At 41.4% G+C, this 18,624-nt stretch overlaps 1 protein-coding gene across 1 annotated transcript in view; it reads left to right on the forward strand.

The window, feature by feature from the left end:
- WNK2 (WNK lysine deficient protein kinase 2) overlaps nucleotides 1-18,624 on the forward strand; it is a 121,220-nt gene that overhangs the window by 100,468 nt on the left and 2,128 nt on the right. The window contains 4 exon segments of the mRNA XM_009889946.1: nucleotides 1,354-1,566; nucleotides 2,516-2,614; nucleotides 8,325-8,369; nucleotides 9,869-10,122. Coding sequence (XP_009888248.1) covers nucleotides 1,354-1,566; nucleotides 2,516-2,614; nucleotides 8,325-8,369; nucleotides 9,869-10,122 — 611 coding nt within the window.

The following is an 18,624-nucleotide window of genomic DNA, read 5'->3' on the forward strand; positions in this document are numbered from 1 at the left end:
GCAGAGGAACAACATTCCACTTTAATTTGGAATACAGCCTGGTTACATTTTCTCATCCTTTCTCCAAATGCAATTTATTGATGTTTGTATTCACTTCTTAGGTGCTGTTATCCTCTATTGATTATGTGCTGTGTCTTGTTGTTGTTGTTTATTTTTTCCTACAAGATGCCATATAAATAAGATTGGATTGCATTTGCTCCCCCGAAGGATGGGAGTAAAAACTGTGATGGATGCTTTGACCATCTGAAGTAGTTTGAGATTTTTTTGAACAGTAGTACAGTCTTGAGTCATTCTCTCTTTGGAAAGTAAAAAAATATAATTCCACTGGGAAATGTTGATATACCCCAGTACCTATTTCTTCAGCAAAACGTAGGATAGAATATGAATATTTTTTCTTCAGCTTTTAGTTCATGCTGTTGTTTAGAGGAGCAGCAGCATTTCCAGCATTAACCCTGTATTTCAAACCCAGTAGCTTTTGTTTTCAAAGTCACCGCACCATAGGTCCACTTTGAATTTTATTACATCAATCTTAATTATAGAGAGAGTGTTTTGGAGGTTTTTGCTTTTAATTAAGGATTTCAAGTGAGATAGGACGAGCAACGATACTCAGAGGCAGGATGTTCTGTGATCCATCTTGAATCTCAGTGTTCTTGCCTATGGGAACTGGAGCGAAGTTCAGTTCTTTATAGCTCTATAGCTGCTGCTTGGCTGACACCTGTAGGTTTTAGTCCCTATCCTTGTGAGGAGATGCTCTGAATGTCCGTTATCCTCGATCCATTTATTTTCTACTTTGTTCTTGGGTTCTCTCTCGCCATTTTCCCCTCTGTCTATTCACAAAACTCACATCTGTCTCCACTCGTGGATCTTGGCTCATATCAGTTCCAAAGAATTAAGGCTTATTTCTGCATAAATGCTCCAATTCTCCTTTTTTTTTTTTTTTTTTTTTTTTCTTCTAAAACTTCTACACTGAAAGACTGGCACAGGCTGCCCAGGGAAGTGTTTGAATCGCTGTCCTTGGATGTATTTAAAAGCCGTCTAGATATGGTGCTCAGGGAAATGGTTTAGAAGTGGGCCTGATAGAGTTAGATAGTAGCTGGACTTGATGATCTTAAAGGTCTTTTCCAGCCATAATGATTTTATGGTTCTACATTCTGCGCAGTCGTTCTGCACGTTCGCCCCCCTGCTGAGGCCCTTCCGTGGCTCTCGCTTCATTTCAGCAGTGCTCTGTGTGAGCTCCTGGCTCCGGCCTTTCTGGAAAATGCAGAAAAGAAACTAAAAATCAAACCTACGCTGTAAGCTTCATGGAGAACGTGGATTTGCCATTGCATGTGTTTTGTTTGTTTGCTCTTTCAGGTAATCTTTCAGATTCTAAAGACTCACCCCACAAAGAAGCAACTAAACCTCAGCCTGGATCTCCCGAAGCAGCAGCAACCTCCCCTGCCTCAGCCACCTTCGGAAAGGCTGTTCAGACGCAGCAGCCGTGCTCTGTCAAAGCCTCTTTGTCTTCTGACATCTGCTCCGGCTTAGGCCCTGAAGGAGGAGATGCGAACGCAAGCTCTGGCCAAGGTGATTTTTTTCCTACTGGCTGTTGGGCATGTCTTCCAGCACATGCTAAAATTAGTTCCCTTCCCTTATGCATGAACCTTTTAGGAGTGGATTTCCTTTCTAGTCATATAGAAACAGGAACCTTTGGCAATCCAAATTACTGACTTACCTTTAAAAAGATCGTTACGGTATTGTCAGAAGAGCAAAAGTAAAGTATCTCGCCAAGTGTTGAGAGTAAACACTCAAGAAGACGTGCTAATTTTTAGGAAGGAAGTACCTTTTCTTTCTGCCAGCAGTGGTTTTATACTGACACCTTTTCTGGAGTCTGCCTTACAGATTTGAGTAAAAAGAAAGGCAAACAAAAAAGATACAGAAGGATGGAAGATTGTTTCCTTTGGTTCATTTGGGGCTGTTTTTTAGCCCCTCGATACTGGTAGACCCAAAGTTTCTCACTTTAAACTACTAAACCATCTTAAGTGTGAGGGTGGGGGGGGGGGGGGGGAAGAAAAGGAAAAAGAAAAGAAAAGAAAAACCAAACCCAGAGAACCAAGTTATGTTTCCTTTACCTAAGGGGTTAACTTTGTGCATGATTTTTGGAGTCCCAGCTAAATGACTGTCGATTGGCTGTGTTCCCCCGTCCCGACCTCTGATACTTCTGTGTATTGCACACCTCCGTAGGCTTTGACTGATCTTGTTGCCATGCATATTGGAAGTTATAATGATGATTAAAATACCTTCCTCTCATTGCACATCCTGCCAAACTAATCTACAAAATATCTATCTGTTCTCTTCTGCTGTTATTGCATCCTTTGTGTATGGTCAATTAACTTACTCCTCTTTGGCAAAGTTAAAATGGAGATGTGGATGTTTAACTAACAAAGCTGATTTGACTGATGGTATAGGACATCTGATCACAGCTACTTGTACTTTATAAGTGTCTTTGTTTTCTTCCCTTTATATTCATTTGCAGGCTGGACGGTTTTCCACCAAACGTCTGAGAGAGTGACCTATAAATCTAGTAGCAAACCTCGTACCAGATTCCTCAGTGGACCTGTGTCTTTGTCCATCTGTTTGTATTTGTTCTTTTGTATTTTATCACAGTCCATCTTTCTTTTACCCCCTTTTTCCAATTCCATATTTTATATCTCTAATATGTTTGGCAGGATGCCCCTTTTTCTGAACCATCTTTTCTTTTCTTTTTATCTTTCTTTTAAGTAATCATCATGAACACACCTTATTTATATTAATTTTTCATATGAAAGCTTTTTTTGCACTGCTTTTGGCTCGTGCCTGGGCACCAAAAGCATGTGTGGAAGATCTCATCATTTATTATAGAGCCTTATGGTAAATTTTATCCTGGACTTATCAAAGCTTTTGTACTTTATGTGATTTATGTTGAAGTAATTTTATTTGCAATGTGGCAAATATACATGTCTGCTGTCCCGGTTCCAGCGACAACAAAAAGAAATCCATCCTTCTGTAGACGAATGGTCTCTTTCACACATGTTTGGACTATGAAGACATGCATGTAGCAAGCTGATACAATACTAGAAGGTCACTGAAGGGTATAACTTCCATACAAGGGCTGTATTAACACGATATACAGTACTGTTTATATCCACTCTGTTTTCTTTAATTTTTTTTCCCCGCTCTTTGCATGTGGAAATGCTGAGACAATAGTGCTCCAGCTAGTTCTTTCAAAATCTGTTTTCTCGGTGGGCTTTTCCCCATGCATTCCCTTTAATTACTTTAAGTGAGCGATTTTTTATATACTCGTAAGCAGCAGGAAGATCTGGTTACTCTGAGGGGGAGTACCATCAACTTTTTTTGCGTAAGCTGATCTGGCTGAAGCACTTTACTCAGTTTATTTTCTTATGACCTTATGTGACCTCAGAGATGAAGTCAATTAGCAGTTCATCAAAGCATAAATAAGTAAAAAGCAATATCAGATTTTCAGATGATACTATGAAATGGATTGCTAGGATCCAGTATTTTTTGCTTCGAATAATTGTGCACCTGCGATTTGTACCCCATTTGTATGACTTCTAAAGTAATTGGCAATTCAACCAAATGATATCAAGCTACTTAATTAAAAAATTAAGACCTTTTTACCCAATCATACATGCTGCTTTTTAGGCAAACAGATTTTGCTTGTACAATAAAGATATGTTGTGCTGAACAGGTACTATAGGCCACTTACATATAACGTTAGAAAGGCTAATGATGTTCTTGAGAAAATGTTTGGTTAACGAACTGTTCATTTGCATTAATATCAGATCTCCCATTGGAGTTCTACATTGCTGATCATTATCCAAGTGGTACAGATCAAAGGCACAAGACCACTCAAATACACTCCTCCTGATTTTATGAATAAACAATATTTTTTAAAAATAGTCTTTTTTTAATTTTTGTTGTTGTTGTTGTTGTTTGAGGTCCCTAAAAGTCCAAGCAGTCAGGTTCTTGAAAAACTGGTGTTTACTGCTTGGCAAACTGAATTTATTATCATGCAAGTTTTTAACGAGTATTGAAGTTACAAGGCAATTTTGCATTCGGAGGTATTTTTTCTGAGAACCTGAGGGGAAATCTCAGTTCACAAATTTTCCCATTCGGTATTGTAACAGACATAGTAGTTTCTTCCTCTGCACATGTAATTCCCAGAAGTCATTTCATTAATCTTTCACAGAATTACTATTCAGTAGGACGCAAAAAAGACTGGGAGATGGCAATTAAAAACCAGCATCTTAAAAATGTTTGGGTGCGTGGATATTGTGAATGAAACCAAGGAAAATATGTAAATCCTTCAAATCGTGAAGTTTCCCGGTGCTTAAATAACTCGGCATGATTAATTGCTTTCTGTTCTCAGCCCATATGCTCTCTTCTCGGGTTCTTCTGGGCGCAGCGTTCAGGGAGGAGGTTTGCACTCCCCCATTTCTGAGTCATACAAGGAGATGGACTGTGTTTCGGGCACTTAACCCTGACACATCCATCCAAAATCACCGCTGCTTAGAGGGCACAGCTTGACTCTGTCACTTGAGTTACTGGGCAGTTTTCCACAGCTGAAATACCGGCAGGTTTTGCTGGGATTCGAGCTTATTTTAGCTTATTTCCCCAGTGATTCTGACAGGTTGGTAGTGTGTGTGCGAAGGGGTGAAGATGGGGCTGCATGCGGCCCCATCACATCATTCCGCAGCTGCCGCTGGGACTGCTGCTGGAAGGACATACGGACGGTGGCTCCATCAAGCCAGTATCCAGAGCAGCCGTGACCACGGGCCTTGGGAAAAATAGTGCTAGATGATGATGGGAATGCCAGCTGGTTCATGCTCCTTCCCCTCTGGAAGGGACATCGGTTGACCCAGCATGGAGGCAGAGCCAAGTGTTTGGACTTTGGTGCTGAACATGTTGGCATCTTTGCTCCATGCTTGAGCAAGAGGAGCGAGTGCCAGGGCTGGGATGGAGGTGTCCAGCGCAGGCAGCTTGGCGGCATGGCCAGGCAGGTCGGGGTCCTGGGGCTGTTCCCCAAGTCAAGGTGTCCCAGGGATTTTTTGTTTGTTTGAGAGCTGTTGGGAAAAGTTGTGCTGGATCTGCAGGGATTTACCTTCAGAGGGCTGAGAGCACCTCTCCTATGAGGACAGCCTGGGAGAGTTGGGGGTGTTCAGCCTGGAGAAGAGGAGGCTCCAGGGAGACCTTAGAGCCCCTTCCAGTGCCTAAAGGGGCTCCAGGAGAGCTGGGGAGGGACTATGGATCAGGGAGGGGAGCCACAGGATGAGGGGGAATGGTTTTAAACTGGAAGAGGGGAGATTTAGATAAGGAAGAAATTCTTGGCTGTGAGGGTGGGGATCCCCTGGGGCAGGTTGCCCCGAGAAGCTGTGGCTGCCCCATCCCTGGAGGTGTTCAAGGCCAGGTTGGACGGGGCTTGGAGCACCCTGGGCTGGTGGGAGGTGTCCCTGCCCAGGGCAGGGGGGTGGAACTGGATGATCTTTAAGGTCCCTTCCAACCCAAACCGTTCTGTGATCCTATGATTTTCAGAAATGCCCTGAATCTACACATTTGATTAAGGAAAAACAGCCCTTTGGGGAGCTCAGATACTCCAGTGTGATGCCTGGGCTGTATTATCAGAAAAATTGGCAGCACGCTTTTAAAAAGAAATATTCAGATGCATTAAAGATAGTTTTTACCAAATATCTTGCCTGGTTACAAGATCCACCAAACTTGAACACTTTCACAGTGTTCTTCAAGAACAGCTTTTTGATCTGTTCCCTGTGTCCAATGGTGACTTATCCTTTGCCCTTTTCATGGAATAAAATATTTTTCATGGGCTTCAGCATAATTTTAGCCTGAGCTCCTTCCCTGGATTAAATTGCCAGGGCGTCTTAGGGAAGAGTTTGTGCTGATTGCAAGTGGAGTTTTCAAAAGCTCCACTTGGTTTAGACTTGTAATCTTGTGTAAAGCATTTCCTGTCAGGTCTGTAGTAATTAATATATTGTATGTGCAGATGCGATTATGGAAATGGTCTAACAATTTATTGCCATTTCAATTTTATTTTAGCTCTCAAGCTTTTTGGCAGCTGTTAGAGTGCAAATATGGGACAGTGGTTTTTTCTGTCCTGTATGATATAATAGCTGCTTAATTTCTTAGATAAGAAATCTGGAATCAGAGGTAAAACACTCTGCTGAACTTTTGCAGGCTTAGATTAAATCTTAATTATGATTCATCTCCTTAACTTTACAGCTATTAAACACCTTGATTTTAGAAGTAATACAATTAATCTGGTGAATTAGGTTTAGCAAGTGCATTTTTTAATTGAATTTGAATTTAAAACCAATTGTAGCTGACAATCGTCAGTCCCTGCTTCAGGCGGTATCACCACTAACATTATCTAAATGTTTCTCATCTCCCAAGCAACATGCTGGAGCGATTAAGCTTGGAAGAAATAGCTTTCTTTTTGGTGGTCGACTCTCCTGTAGTATTTTCCTTAATGTTGGCTCCGCTCAGGCAGGTGTTTTGTGAATCTGTCTAGCATCACTGGTCTCTCTCGCTTCCCCCCACGTATGGGGGCCCTGGGTTTGATTTGGCACCTGAGGTGCACAGAAACTTGTGACTGGCTTTTCAGGAAGCGGAGGGGTTGGTGATTAAACTTTTTTAACATGCACTTGAGCACGTACTGTAGTCAGCTGCCTGCTTTTATTTTTTGCAGGCAGTTGCTTTTCATTTGCATACGTATTGTGCCAAATATTACCTATTGCTACATGCAGAATATGCTGCAGGGTAGTGAAGAAAATAGCATTCTAGTATCACTGCCACTGATGTTTCCGTAATGGGAGTTGCTAGCTAACTTTAAGAGATAGGCAAGGTAAGGTGTATCGGAGGGAAAAGAGAGGGGAAAAAAAATGAAAACTACAACACAGATTGAGTTGTGAATGTGACCTATATTTTGTTGTCTAGGCCTTGAGATGAGAAACTACACTCAGTCATGCTTACATAAGGCATTGCTGTAGTTGTGTCCTTCTGAATTTCCTGGAATAGAAACCTCGTTACACTATATGAAATTAAGAAAATCTTTCAAAGTGATCCTTCTGTTCCTCCTCATGCCACCCATATCAAAACACAAACATTTCTTCTCCCTCTTTTTCCTCCTTTTCTTTACTTTCTCTTCCTCAGTCTCTGACTGACATCTCTCCTTCCTCCTTTGAAGACTCATTCAGAGCCTGTGTCAGCCCGGACCGGCAATCTCTGAGTTTAAAGCTGCATTTCTGGCACAGTAACATAAAAACTCAACACCGGTTTGCTGTAGAGAAAATGCCCATCCATCCTGTATCTTGCTTTTTGCCCTGCTCTCTGATTTTGCTCATGTTTTCAAGTGCTTCTTCACAATAAACTTGCCATGCCCCATGTCAGATGTTCATCTCCTCCCATACCATGATGATATTCTTCTTACCAAAGTCCAAAATACCTTTCAGGAAATTTGGCACTCAAATAGAAACAGTGCTTATGTCTGGCAAGATCTGGATCTGACAGTCAAGTAGGGTTCTTGGTACACTTCCGGCACTCTAACTAGCCAACAGAATATGTAAAATCATGATGAAGGATGTAACAAGATGATAATGAAAAAAACCACACAGTTTGGTTAAATGAAAACTCAGCTACTCTGCTGGATTACTTTTCTGCACTTGGACAAGGCATAAGGGAAACTCATTCATGGTTACTTTCAATTGAAGTTCAGAATCTCACTTTTAGACATAAATCCTACTAATAAAGTATTTGGAAACAATTGGCCTCAGACCTGCAGAACAATGTATCTTTTTGGACTTGTAAAACAGGACTTTTCAGGTTGTTTTACAGTTTGTCTTTGCAGCCAGACTAGCTTGACTTGTTCCTGAAAGCATTTTTGGCCTCCTATCACAAACTGAATTGACATCATTTCCTGCATAAATAGAGTAGGAATCAAAACGTCCTACTAGGAAGCCAAGGCAATTTGGAGAAAAAACAAAACAAAACAAACTCAAATCAAAAAACCCAAACAAATGCATCTTTAAGTCATGAGACCTTGCTTTTGGCATGCTATTGTACTTTCCAAAGCTTCTGAATGGCTGCACATTAAGAAAGGTTTGAGCTGTCCAGTTATTTAGACTTCCTTTACTCACCTGAACTGCTGACTTTGTCTGTCCTTTCTTGCATAATAACTACTTTCTGATTGCTTAAAAGTACAGAAGCTTGTCCGTCAGATTTGTTGTGTTTAGTCTTACCTAATTCTGTATGTCTTGTATTGTTTTACCTTGTAGGGTCCACCTTGAAACGACTATGTCTAGGCAAAGATCACAGTAGTAGTAACTATCCCATTTTTGTTTCTCAGTATTTCCTTCATGGCATGGGATGTTTTTTGCTTTTTTTCTTTTAATTATTAATTTTTACTAAAAGCTAGTTGTTTAATAAATAGAGCTGATGCACTGATATGAAGTTAGACTGTATAAATTGTGGTACTTTCATAATAATGCATGTGCTGTGATGTCTTGGGAACCACGCATGCTGCAAGACAGTTGTGGTATTCTTTGTGTGTGAGACCGTGCACGCATGCGGCGAGAAAACTGGATTCAGTGTTTGTCTTTCTGAAATACACACCTTTATATGACTGCAGTTCTCTGCTGGAGGAATTTATAGCTTAAAACGATCTCGCTCCTGTTGGGCTGCATGAAATATTAAACACTAATTGAAGAGCTTTCCTGTCAAAATACTTATTTTTCTCACTGGTCCCTTTCCCCCAAGCAAAGGAAAAGGAAATGAGCAGTATTCACTTAGGAGTTACATTGCAGGTTGAATGCATGATCATTTAAAGGTTATTAACGTGTTTTATGTAACCGTAGGACTAATTAGTTTACTCGGTTTCATTGGCTGGTAACTGATTAACAGAAAAAAGACTGAATGTTCATGTTTGCTTATATAATAATTTTACTACAGTTCTATGAACTTTTTGCTTGGAGAGATGGTCTTTATTTCAAATCTTTAGCTATATCAAATGTGGTAGCTGAAAAGTTAATTTCTATTTTCAACACATAAAAAGGACAGATATTTTTTTTTTTTTTTTTTGTCCCCTAGTTCTTCTAGAAAAAAGTGAACATATAAAATTAAATCTCTGTCAATATCCTTCCTGTCTGCTTTTATCTATACCAAAAAGTTCTGCATCTTTATCTTGGTCTCAAAAACTCACACCCCCACTATGTCCTCCTCTCTCCTCTTTCTTCTGTACATTCATGGTTCTGATAGTTGTTCCCCCCCCGCTCCGAAAATGTGCAGATGGCAGAGTAAATAGTCCTAACATCATTGAGAGAGATTGTGGGTTCCTGGAGCCTTTAAGGCGTAGTAGCCACAACCCTACTTGTAACCTATATGACAATTATGTTTTTCCAGGAGGACGGTAAACTTATACCAGTAAAATAAATGGTAAATTAGTTTTTTAGATGCACGCAGTTTTAGCAAGTAAAGCATCCTGCCTCCCACTCTCTCGTGGTAGTCTCCTCTGAAGAGACTTTGTCAGTCTTAGGATGTCAGTGTTACTGGGGCTGTATTCATTTCTTCTCTCCAAGTCATTAATTTCACCTCGAGAGAAGTTGTGGGCGCAGCAGCTAGTGGCTGAGGTAACATAATGTGATAGAAAATATGAACACTCTTGGACCATTTCTTTAAGCAAAGGTGTTCTGCAGAAAGGAGGGGGAGGGTTAGAAGTGCAAAAAGCCACTGTTTGAATTGCAGTAGATGAGGAACTGTTTGAGTGGCAAAGTGGTGAAGCAGAGGTGCCATCGTCAACTTTCTTTGTGTGTGATTTTTCCAGGATCCTCGACAAACAGTCTTGTAACGTGTCCTGAGCCCCTCCCACAATCAACCCTGCAGGTTCAGGCCAACAACAGTAACAACAAGAAAGGAACGTTCACAGACGATCTTCACAAGCTGGTTGACCAGTGGACAAGCAAAACTGTTGGAGCTGCACAGACAAAACCTTCGTTAAACCAACTGAAGCAGAACCAAAAAAGGCAAGACATGGAGCCAAAGGCTAATCCCATGCAAACGCAGAATGAGACATGTGGAGTAAGTGGCACTCCTTGAAGAACGTACCTTTTGCTATGTGTCTGAAAGCCTTTGCAGAACTCAGATTTGGAGGAGGACATAGACTAAATTACTTCAGATAGATGCTTCCTATAAAAGTCCATCTCTTTTCATTAAGTACTAAACCAGATTTATTTTTTTTTTTAAATTGCCTTTTGGAGTAATCTTGAGGGGTATATGGGCTGCAATATATATATAAAAAAATATATATTTTTAAATTGCAAATTGCTTATTAACAGCAATATACAGCAATACTCATACTGTTAACCATAGGTTGCTCAAATGAAGTTATAACTATTCGTAAAGTTGTTTTCTTTTTGATGCTTAATATTAATCTTCCTTAGGCAGAACAGAGGCTGGGCTGGTGGCTTGGAGGTGGCGAGCCATTGTTTTAGTAGAAGCAGAGTGAGTACTGCGCTGAGATAGGGAACAGCTGGATGTATTTCTGCCCCTTGCTTCTTGTACTGGGCATCCTTGAGGCTCTCTGCCTCATGCAAATACCACCTTCAGAAATGCTGTGAAAGTAAACTACAACAAAATGGAAGTTAGAAGCATCCCCATTCATCATCCCCTCTTATTTTAAGTTGCAGGAAAAAAACACCCAACATTGTGATGGGCTTTTGTGTCTGTGTTCAGTGCTCGTTTTCATGGCTGAGCGACAATGTGGAGGGAGGCACAAAAATGAAGATGTATCCAGAATCCCAGTTTACCATTCTGTCCCACCCTGGTCTGGGTTTCCAGGCCTCTTCCTCCTCCTCTTGATTTGATGGTTCTCTGATTAATAACTTTTGCTGGATTTATTTTTTTTTTGGAGGACTGGAAATTGAGCAGAAGTAGAGGAAAATAAATTAATTTTAAAAGCAAAAAGATAGTGAAAACAAAACCAGTGAGAGACTGCTTTGTAATCTCTTAAAACAAGATAACTGGATCTGGGTAGTAAACCATTGCCTTTTTGGCACACTGAAGGAAAAAAGAAATTTGTATGCAGCAGTAGTAGCTCTGTAGGTGTTCATGAGGTGAGATGTGCCAAAGCAGGAACGGTGCTAAAACGTCTGGTTTTGCTAAAACCTGCTGGTTTTGGAGTTAGCGGGGTCACTGACTTCACAGGGAAAAGCAGTTTTGCAAATTTATTAAACAATTTTACGTCAATTCTTGGTTGCAATAAGTGATCAAAAACCAGAGGGTCGATAATCCTGCGTTGGTGATGGTTTAACCAGAATAAACCCATTCCGGAGTAACAGCAACATCTACTTAAGTTCTCCCAAAATAAGTCAAAGGAGGTACTAGTAATCACAAATTGAAGATTTCTAGAAAGTTGATGGTGAGGACACAGAATTTGTTCTGTTAAGTCATTTCTTAATCGCTTTTGATGTGCTGTTTGCAGCTTGATGTCTTTTCCCTGAGACTCCTGCAGTAGATTGAAATATTCAGTGGGGGTGTTCTGCCCACTTCTAACTCGGGAAAAGAGGGTGGTTATTTTACTTATTTAAGTCACCCATTAACATCAATTTAGGGTTAAATTTACCTTCTGCAGACTTGGTGTCTCAGTTTCAAAGCCTGTGGAGACAGCAGAATATCGCTGTGAGAGGAACAGGAATGTCCCTGTCTTAATACACTGATTTTTAGAGCATTTATTTCTTTCTAGAACATGGCAGTTGTTCCAGGGGATTGCCAAGGCTGATTGAAGTCTTTTAGAGAAAATTTACCAAGAGAGGTTGGGATACCTTGCTCTTCACATCCTTCCTTGTTGCTTGGAATAGCGGCGGCCAGTTGGAGACCTTACGAGCCCCGTGCCAGCTCGCCCTGGGTGGTTTTGTCCATAAAGTCACAGAATTACAGACTATTCGGGGTTGGAAGGGACCTCTGGAGATCACCCAGTCCAACCCTCTCCCAAAGCAGGGTCACCTAGAGCAGGTTGCACAGAAATGCATCCAGGTGGGTTTTGAAGATCTGCAGAGAAGGAGACTCCACAGCCTCTCTGGGCAGCCTGTGCCAGTGCTCTGCCACCCTCACAGTAAAGAAGTTTTTCCTCATGTTGAGACAGTTTCCCCGTGTTCCAGTTTGTGCCCGTTGCCCCTTGTCCTGTCACTGGGCACCAGTGGAAAGAGTCTGGCCCCATCTTCTTGCCACCCACCCTTTAGATATTGATGAGCATTGAGGAGATCCCTCTCAGCCTTCTCTTCTCAAGGCTGAACAGCCCCAGGGCTCTCAACCTTCCTCACCAGAGAGATGTTCCAATCCCCTGAGCATCTTTGTAGCCCTCCACTGGACCCTCTCCAGCAGTTCCCTGTCTTTCTTGATTGTACTGGGGAGCCCAGAACTGGACACAGTGTTCCAGATGCGCCCTCAGCAGGGCAGAGCAGAGTGGGAGGGTGACCTCCCTCGGCCTGCTGGCCACACTCTTCTTGATGCCCCCCAGGGAGACCACTGGCCCTCTTGGCCACAAGGGCACGTTGCTTGTCAAGCCTGTGTAGTGCAGGCTACAGAAGAGATGCAAAGGTAGATGGCAAATCTTCCTAGCATGATTATTGTTGGGGTATTTTGGCCACGAAGATGGCACTGTGTGCCAGAGATGACAGAAAACAGGGCAGTGGATATGAGTTAAGACTCTTAAAACAGCAAAAAGGCTGTTTTGGGAGTTGAGCGTCATTCTGCTGATTGTACCTTTCGAAATTCACCCTAAAGGGGAAATTGAAGTTAAGGGAGGAGAGGGCTTCATGGTGTTCGGAGGAAAATAGCCAAAAGAGAAAGAAATTGTGTGAAAGGACCCATAACATCAGTTCTTGGAGCAATGAGTTACATGGGGAGATGCTGTACCTGCACCGAATCACCATTGAGCCCACCTTTTAAAATGGTATTGAAAAGACAAAAAGAACTCAGGAAATCACATAAAGGATGGAAAAAATAGCATAATAACAGGGAGCATATAAAGCTCAGGCTGTACTTCTTCAGGCCATCTGTTAACACCATCTTTTCATCCTCTCTTTGATCAAATACAAAAATGCTTTTGCAAGAAGAGAGTAAGGAGCCCTAAACAGATTTCCAGCCCATCAGAGAAAGTTATAATAAGGTTTTACGTTGGAAATAAAGGCTAGATAAATTGGAAATGTGGTGATTCTTATCCCTTTTTTTTCCTTTTGACTGGAACAAACTAGCAGGAAACTGTTAGGGCAGGTTGTCTCATGTCTTCAAACTGGGTGTTGTGTTCTAGGAGCAGCTGGTGCTGGTCCCGTGCGATGGTCGGAAAGGAGGGGCAGGAGGGAGGCAGTATTGGTACCTTCACTTCTAAATTTTCTCTGGAGATTACTGGGCAGAAATATGTCTCCTTGAAGAGTTTTTAAACAGGAGTGGGAGTGATACGAGTTGTCCCATGGTGCTCTGCTGGTTATAGGTCCCCTGGAATTCGCACCACACAGAGCTCTTGTAGGTGACACTGAGGTCAGGCAGGCGATAAGCATCCTCCTGGGGTGAAAGTCTGGGGCTTCTGCTATACCAGGTGTGACAAAGAAGGCATCAAACCAAATGACCCCACTCTACTCTGTATTCATTGATTTTTCAGTCTTTTAGACCAAAGGAAAATTGCGACAAATCCTTATTGGTTAGGGGTAGAGTTATTTTATTTATTTGTTTAATGTATTATTTTCTCTTACTGTCCTCCCACTGTTATTAATATGCAGGGTAGTTGTGGGGCCGAAAGTCTTCTTTCCCCCTAGAAACAGAGGACTAGCTTTCTGATTCACCTTTTTTTCTTTATATGCTTCTACCACTGTCAGCAAATCATTTGCTGTGTGAATACAATATACTATTGGTACCTTTTTTTTTTTAACTAAGTGAAGGCTACTCTTTAAGGTTGGAAATCAACCTAGAAGAGAAATTGGTGGTGTGTTTAATAAGTTAGTAGTTTTATTTTCTTCCTCTTTATCATCAGAAGTGTAGAAAGCAGTAAAATAATTGGGATGCAAAGGAAGATTTTAAATTCTGCTTTGTTTCTGTGGAAGTTACCTGGCGGTTTGGCTGCAGCTCCTGGTTGGTACATATCAGAAGTTTGGGGGGGAACCTTCAGGCATCCAGTTGTGTCACAGGAGCACTGAAATGTTCCTTTTCAAATGTTTTATTTAAACATGGAAATACAGGTGTAATAGGATATACTAGGAAGAACTGAAGTCAAACTGCCTGATAATTATTTGTCTCGTGCTCATGCATGTTGAAGGTGTGATGAAATAATCCTTTTTCACAGGTGATTGTGGTTACCACCAGTCAAGGAATATGCCTAAGAACATGAGCTGAATTGTGTGTAGAGAGTACTGAATATTGTGTAGTTAAAGATATTATTTGAAGATGCCTGGGAATAAAAGGGCTTACCAAAAATACGTTTTCTGTTCTTCGTTACCTAGCTCTGTGGGTTTTAAAGAAAAAACTGTTGCCCCCCAAAAGCTGTAAACATGTTCCAAGTCCATAATACGGTTGTTTCTGTGAAGCGTGCAGGTCTGTGTCAGTTGGTGACGTGTGCTGGGGCTTAGACACCGTCAGTAATAGCTGCACATCTGTTTGCATTTGGTACATCTTGATTTTAATGAGCTGGCTGCCTGGGAAGCAGGCTTTCTGGAGACAGACGTGAAAATGGAGCAGAAGGACTATTGACACCTTTTACTGTGTCTTCCGTCTCCATTGGATTGGAAGAATAATAAAAACTAGGATGAATCTGTGTTCAAAGCTATTCAAAACCGCCTTCTTGGTCTGAACGTCCAAATAGCTTTCCAGGAACCTGGAGGAGCCCAAACACAAATCTTCAGTAGCACCTAATCACTTTGGGTTTTCAGCAAACTGGAAAAGGGTGATAAAAAAAGATGTATTATCATCCTTGACCTGCTTGTGTTGGCAGCCAGCTCTAACTCTGTCCTGTGATTTAGATGGTTTTGTTTCAGTGGTGGTTGGACCGTACAAGAAGTAAAATAGGAACGCTAATAATGCAGCCATCAAAGTGTAGCTGGGAGAGACATAACCTAAATCCTGCATTTTTAGAATGGGTTGTGATAGTTACGGTCAGCCTTCACAGCAGAATTACTCGGTTTCATCTGTTGTAATGTAAAAATGGAAGTATTTATGTTTATAAGAAGTCAAACATAACTATTAGCTATATAGTTTCATGGTACTGTAGCTATGAATATTGCTAACATGACACTTTAGAGCTCGCTTGGTAAAGCATGATGGCAAGGTAGAGAATTTTAAGTCCAAAGAACAGATTTATTTTTTTCTGAACTACCATAGCCTTGGTCCAGTGGGGTTTGTTTCATTTTTATGTATGTTTTTGTGTACGTTCTTCTTTGTGTACATATTATTCTTGTTTTCTAAATGAGCGTGTGTGATTATTTGGGGGAACTGGAAAAACTGGCAGCAAAAGGCAGGCATTTGGGGAAGCAGGAGTCGAGAGGCAGCCCTTACCCTGCGGGGACTTGTACAAGCCCTCACAACAGAGGTTTATGAGGGCAGGGAGAGTTTGGCAAGTGGAGGAGAGGAGGCGGCGTGAGTGGAGGTACGAAGGCAGTGTGCTGAGATGCAGCCATAGGTGTTTGTTCAGTAAGTACGTTGCTCCTATAGAGGAGGCCAATTGAGGCGCAGGGGGAAAGAGAAGGGGGGAATTTTACTTCCTTCCCATATAATCTAGGATACATTTTCAGATGTCAACCCCGTCTCCCTTCCAAAAAAATAATTTAAAAAAAAACCCAAAAACCCTATTAAATATCTGTAGCAGACAGACACGGTGATGACAGATGTAAATTTTGCAGTTCATTTGTTAAATTCATTAAGTTTGAGATGACGTCTACCTTATCAGCCAGCTTAAGGCCAGGGCAGCTGACTTTACTACGCTCTAGACAGGCAGCAGAACAAACAGAAGTAAATTAACGTTGTAATATTAAAATGAAGTCATGCCATCTGTAGTTGGCTAGGTCTTCTACTCAATCTCATTCCTCGTTGTTAGTGTTGCATCGTCTAAAGTTGAATGAGGAAGGGAAAAGACCACTTCTGCTTTACGCTCCTGCAGTAGGATTAGAGTATTTTAAATAAGCTCCAAACACTTCTCCTATACGACTGCAGGCTATGGTTGTAAAGATCTTCTGGGTTTTTTCCGTGATCTCTAAACATTGGTTGCTTCAGCTGGATACAGGAGTGTGACATTGTACCACTAGTTTTCAATTCCCAAGACAACTTCAGTATAAAAGAAATTATTTGCACCCATATCTTCAAGCTGTGGGTAGAATACCAAAGCCCAGAAGATGCATCGGAAGCTGAAGCCTTGTCACCACTAGGGTCTAGTGTACTGTAGTTGATCCACGTTTTGGAATTGAGGGCTTTTTTCAGAACTACCAACTTTCAAACAAATTGGCAAAAATGACAAGCTAATAGCGAAGAGAGGTCACCTGGGCAAGCAAGGACCTGCAGGTAACAAATGTGTCCTTTCAGCACCAAATTGGCCAGCTCATGAGTGATGGGAGAGCTTACCAGCTCACAGCTTTCCTTGGGAGCTTCAACGCCCCCCCAAGAACCTAAATGTAGGGCTTGGGCTCAGGCCTGAAATACCCTTACCGTTGACAAGGCTCCCGGCCATGCCATGCATCTCAGGGGCTTCCTTCAGTGGACCTCCCTTAAAATACCAGCCTGATTGATTGAAATGCTGAGCTAGGTCTGTTTACGGCCATGACTTTGACCGTAGTATAGGTGTACACCTTGACCATCACTGTCTGAGTGTCCTTTGAATTTTATGAACAAAGTGACTTGTAGTCTCACAGCTGGGAAACCCATAGCTCCTTGCGCTGTTTTGAGGACTGTTCTGGTGCATGTTGGTTTTGATGTTTCAGTTGGCACAAAATGGGTTGTTTCTGCCTCCATTGGTGTTGGGTTGTCATAGCTCGTTAAAAGATGATGGCTAAAAAATGGCTTTGACTGAGACACTTCCATCCAAGGGAACAGGCAAGAGCTAGATGTCTTGTTGTCTCTTAAAGTCTGTGTTTCTCTCCCTTGAAGCGTGCAACGAAGGTAGAGGAAGCAACCTTAAATCATGAACAGGCTTTTGTCATGGCATTAACAGGTTTTAATAAGTAGGTGTAACGTTTGGGTTTGGAGCATGATGTAATGTTATTCCCAGTTGCACATACGTAGCCCTGAATACAGCTGCTGCTTTACTGCGTAATTTAGCTGGGAACGAAAAAGTTGAGAAGCACGAATCACGTACAGGTAGATTTCTCAGCATTTTAAAAGAACTAAAAATAACCTTTTTCAAGTTAGGATTTTTAAATCGGACCTCTTGCTAAAATATATCACCTTGTGTTTTCAATGCTAGTGTATAATCTACTGCTTGTAGAAGAAATTATAGATCTCGGTTAGGTACATTTACGTCCGCTCACAGTTGTTGAGTTTGGTGGAAACCATCATTTTGAGGATATTAAAACAAGGGTCTAATAATAGGTTAAAGAAGTCTTCAGGTCTTAAAAATATCTCCTTAATTCATTTTGTTATCGTTCTTTGGTTTCTGCTGTTAATTTGGTGGATTTTTATGCATTAATGTTAAATTCATTATACCGAAGCAGCTATTTCTTAGTATGATGTTCACTATCAGATTCAGGTTTCAGATTAGAACTGGAGACAGTAAAGTGAAGAATAATGTCAGATATTTCTGTATTTTTGTAAAATTGGCTTTGGAGCACAGGTTAATGCCCCAAAGCAGTAAACCCCAGAAAGACATTGCCATTTTTATTTCGAATAGAGAAGAGATAGTAAAATCAGAAACACAGAGTAAGCATTCCACACGCTCTTATACATATATTCATTCTTTTTTCCACTGAAATTTCACCTTCATACCAGTTTTATCGATTTAATGTGAAATACCAAATTAACGGGAGATTCCCAGACTTAAATACTATGCCATGAATAGGTGCTGGCTTGGTGGGAACCACAGAAGGGAGTTGTAAAGGCCATGAAATGAAAAACGTAATGAGAGGCAGCAAACCCCATCTGCAGAGAGAGCAGGCAGCATTTTGGATAATGATTGGTTCTGTGGCACTGCCCGTGATGGAGCATATAATTTGGGAAACTCTGCCATCTCAGTGTTTAGGAAGGAGAGCTCTATCTCTACCCCTTGCATGCAAAACCTGAATAATTGAAGTGGATGTTAATAGAATTTTAGAAAAATAGCCAGAATTGGTTCCAGCAGCTCCCACTGTGTCCTTGCTGGTTTACCTCACCTGATCCCACCAGTGCTGGGTATTCATCTGCCGAGGAAAATCTCTTTCCGTTCGTCGCTACACTTAGTTCAGAGAGGCTGAATGACCCACGACAAACAACATTTTACAGAAATACGTGCTAGACTTTTTACAACCTATTCTGGGGAGGACTGTAAGAATTTGGGTTTTTCCCAAGATTTGGGTTTTTTTCTTCAAGATTTCGGGTTTGGGGTTTTTTTTGCAAGATTTTGGGGGCGGGCGGGGG

Source organism: Charadrius vociferus, unplaced genomic scaffold (assembly GCF_000708025.1).
Source record: "Charadrius vociferus isolate BGI_N301 unplaced genomic scaffold, ASM70802v2 scaffold67, whole genome shotgun sequence".
In the NCBI taxonomy this organism is placed as follows: domain Eukaryota; kingdom Metazoa; phylum Chordata; class Aves; order Charadriiformes; family Charadriidae; genus Charadrius; species Charadrius vociferus.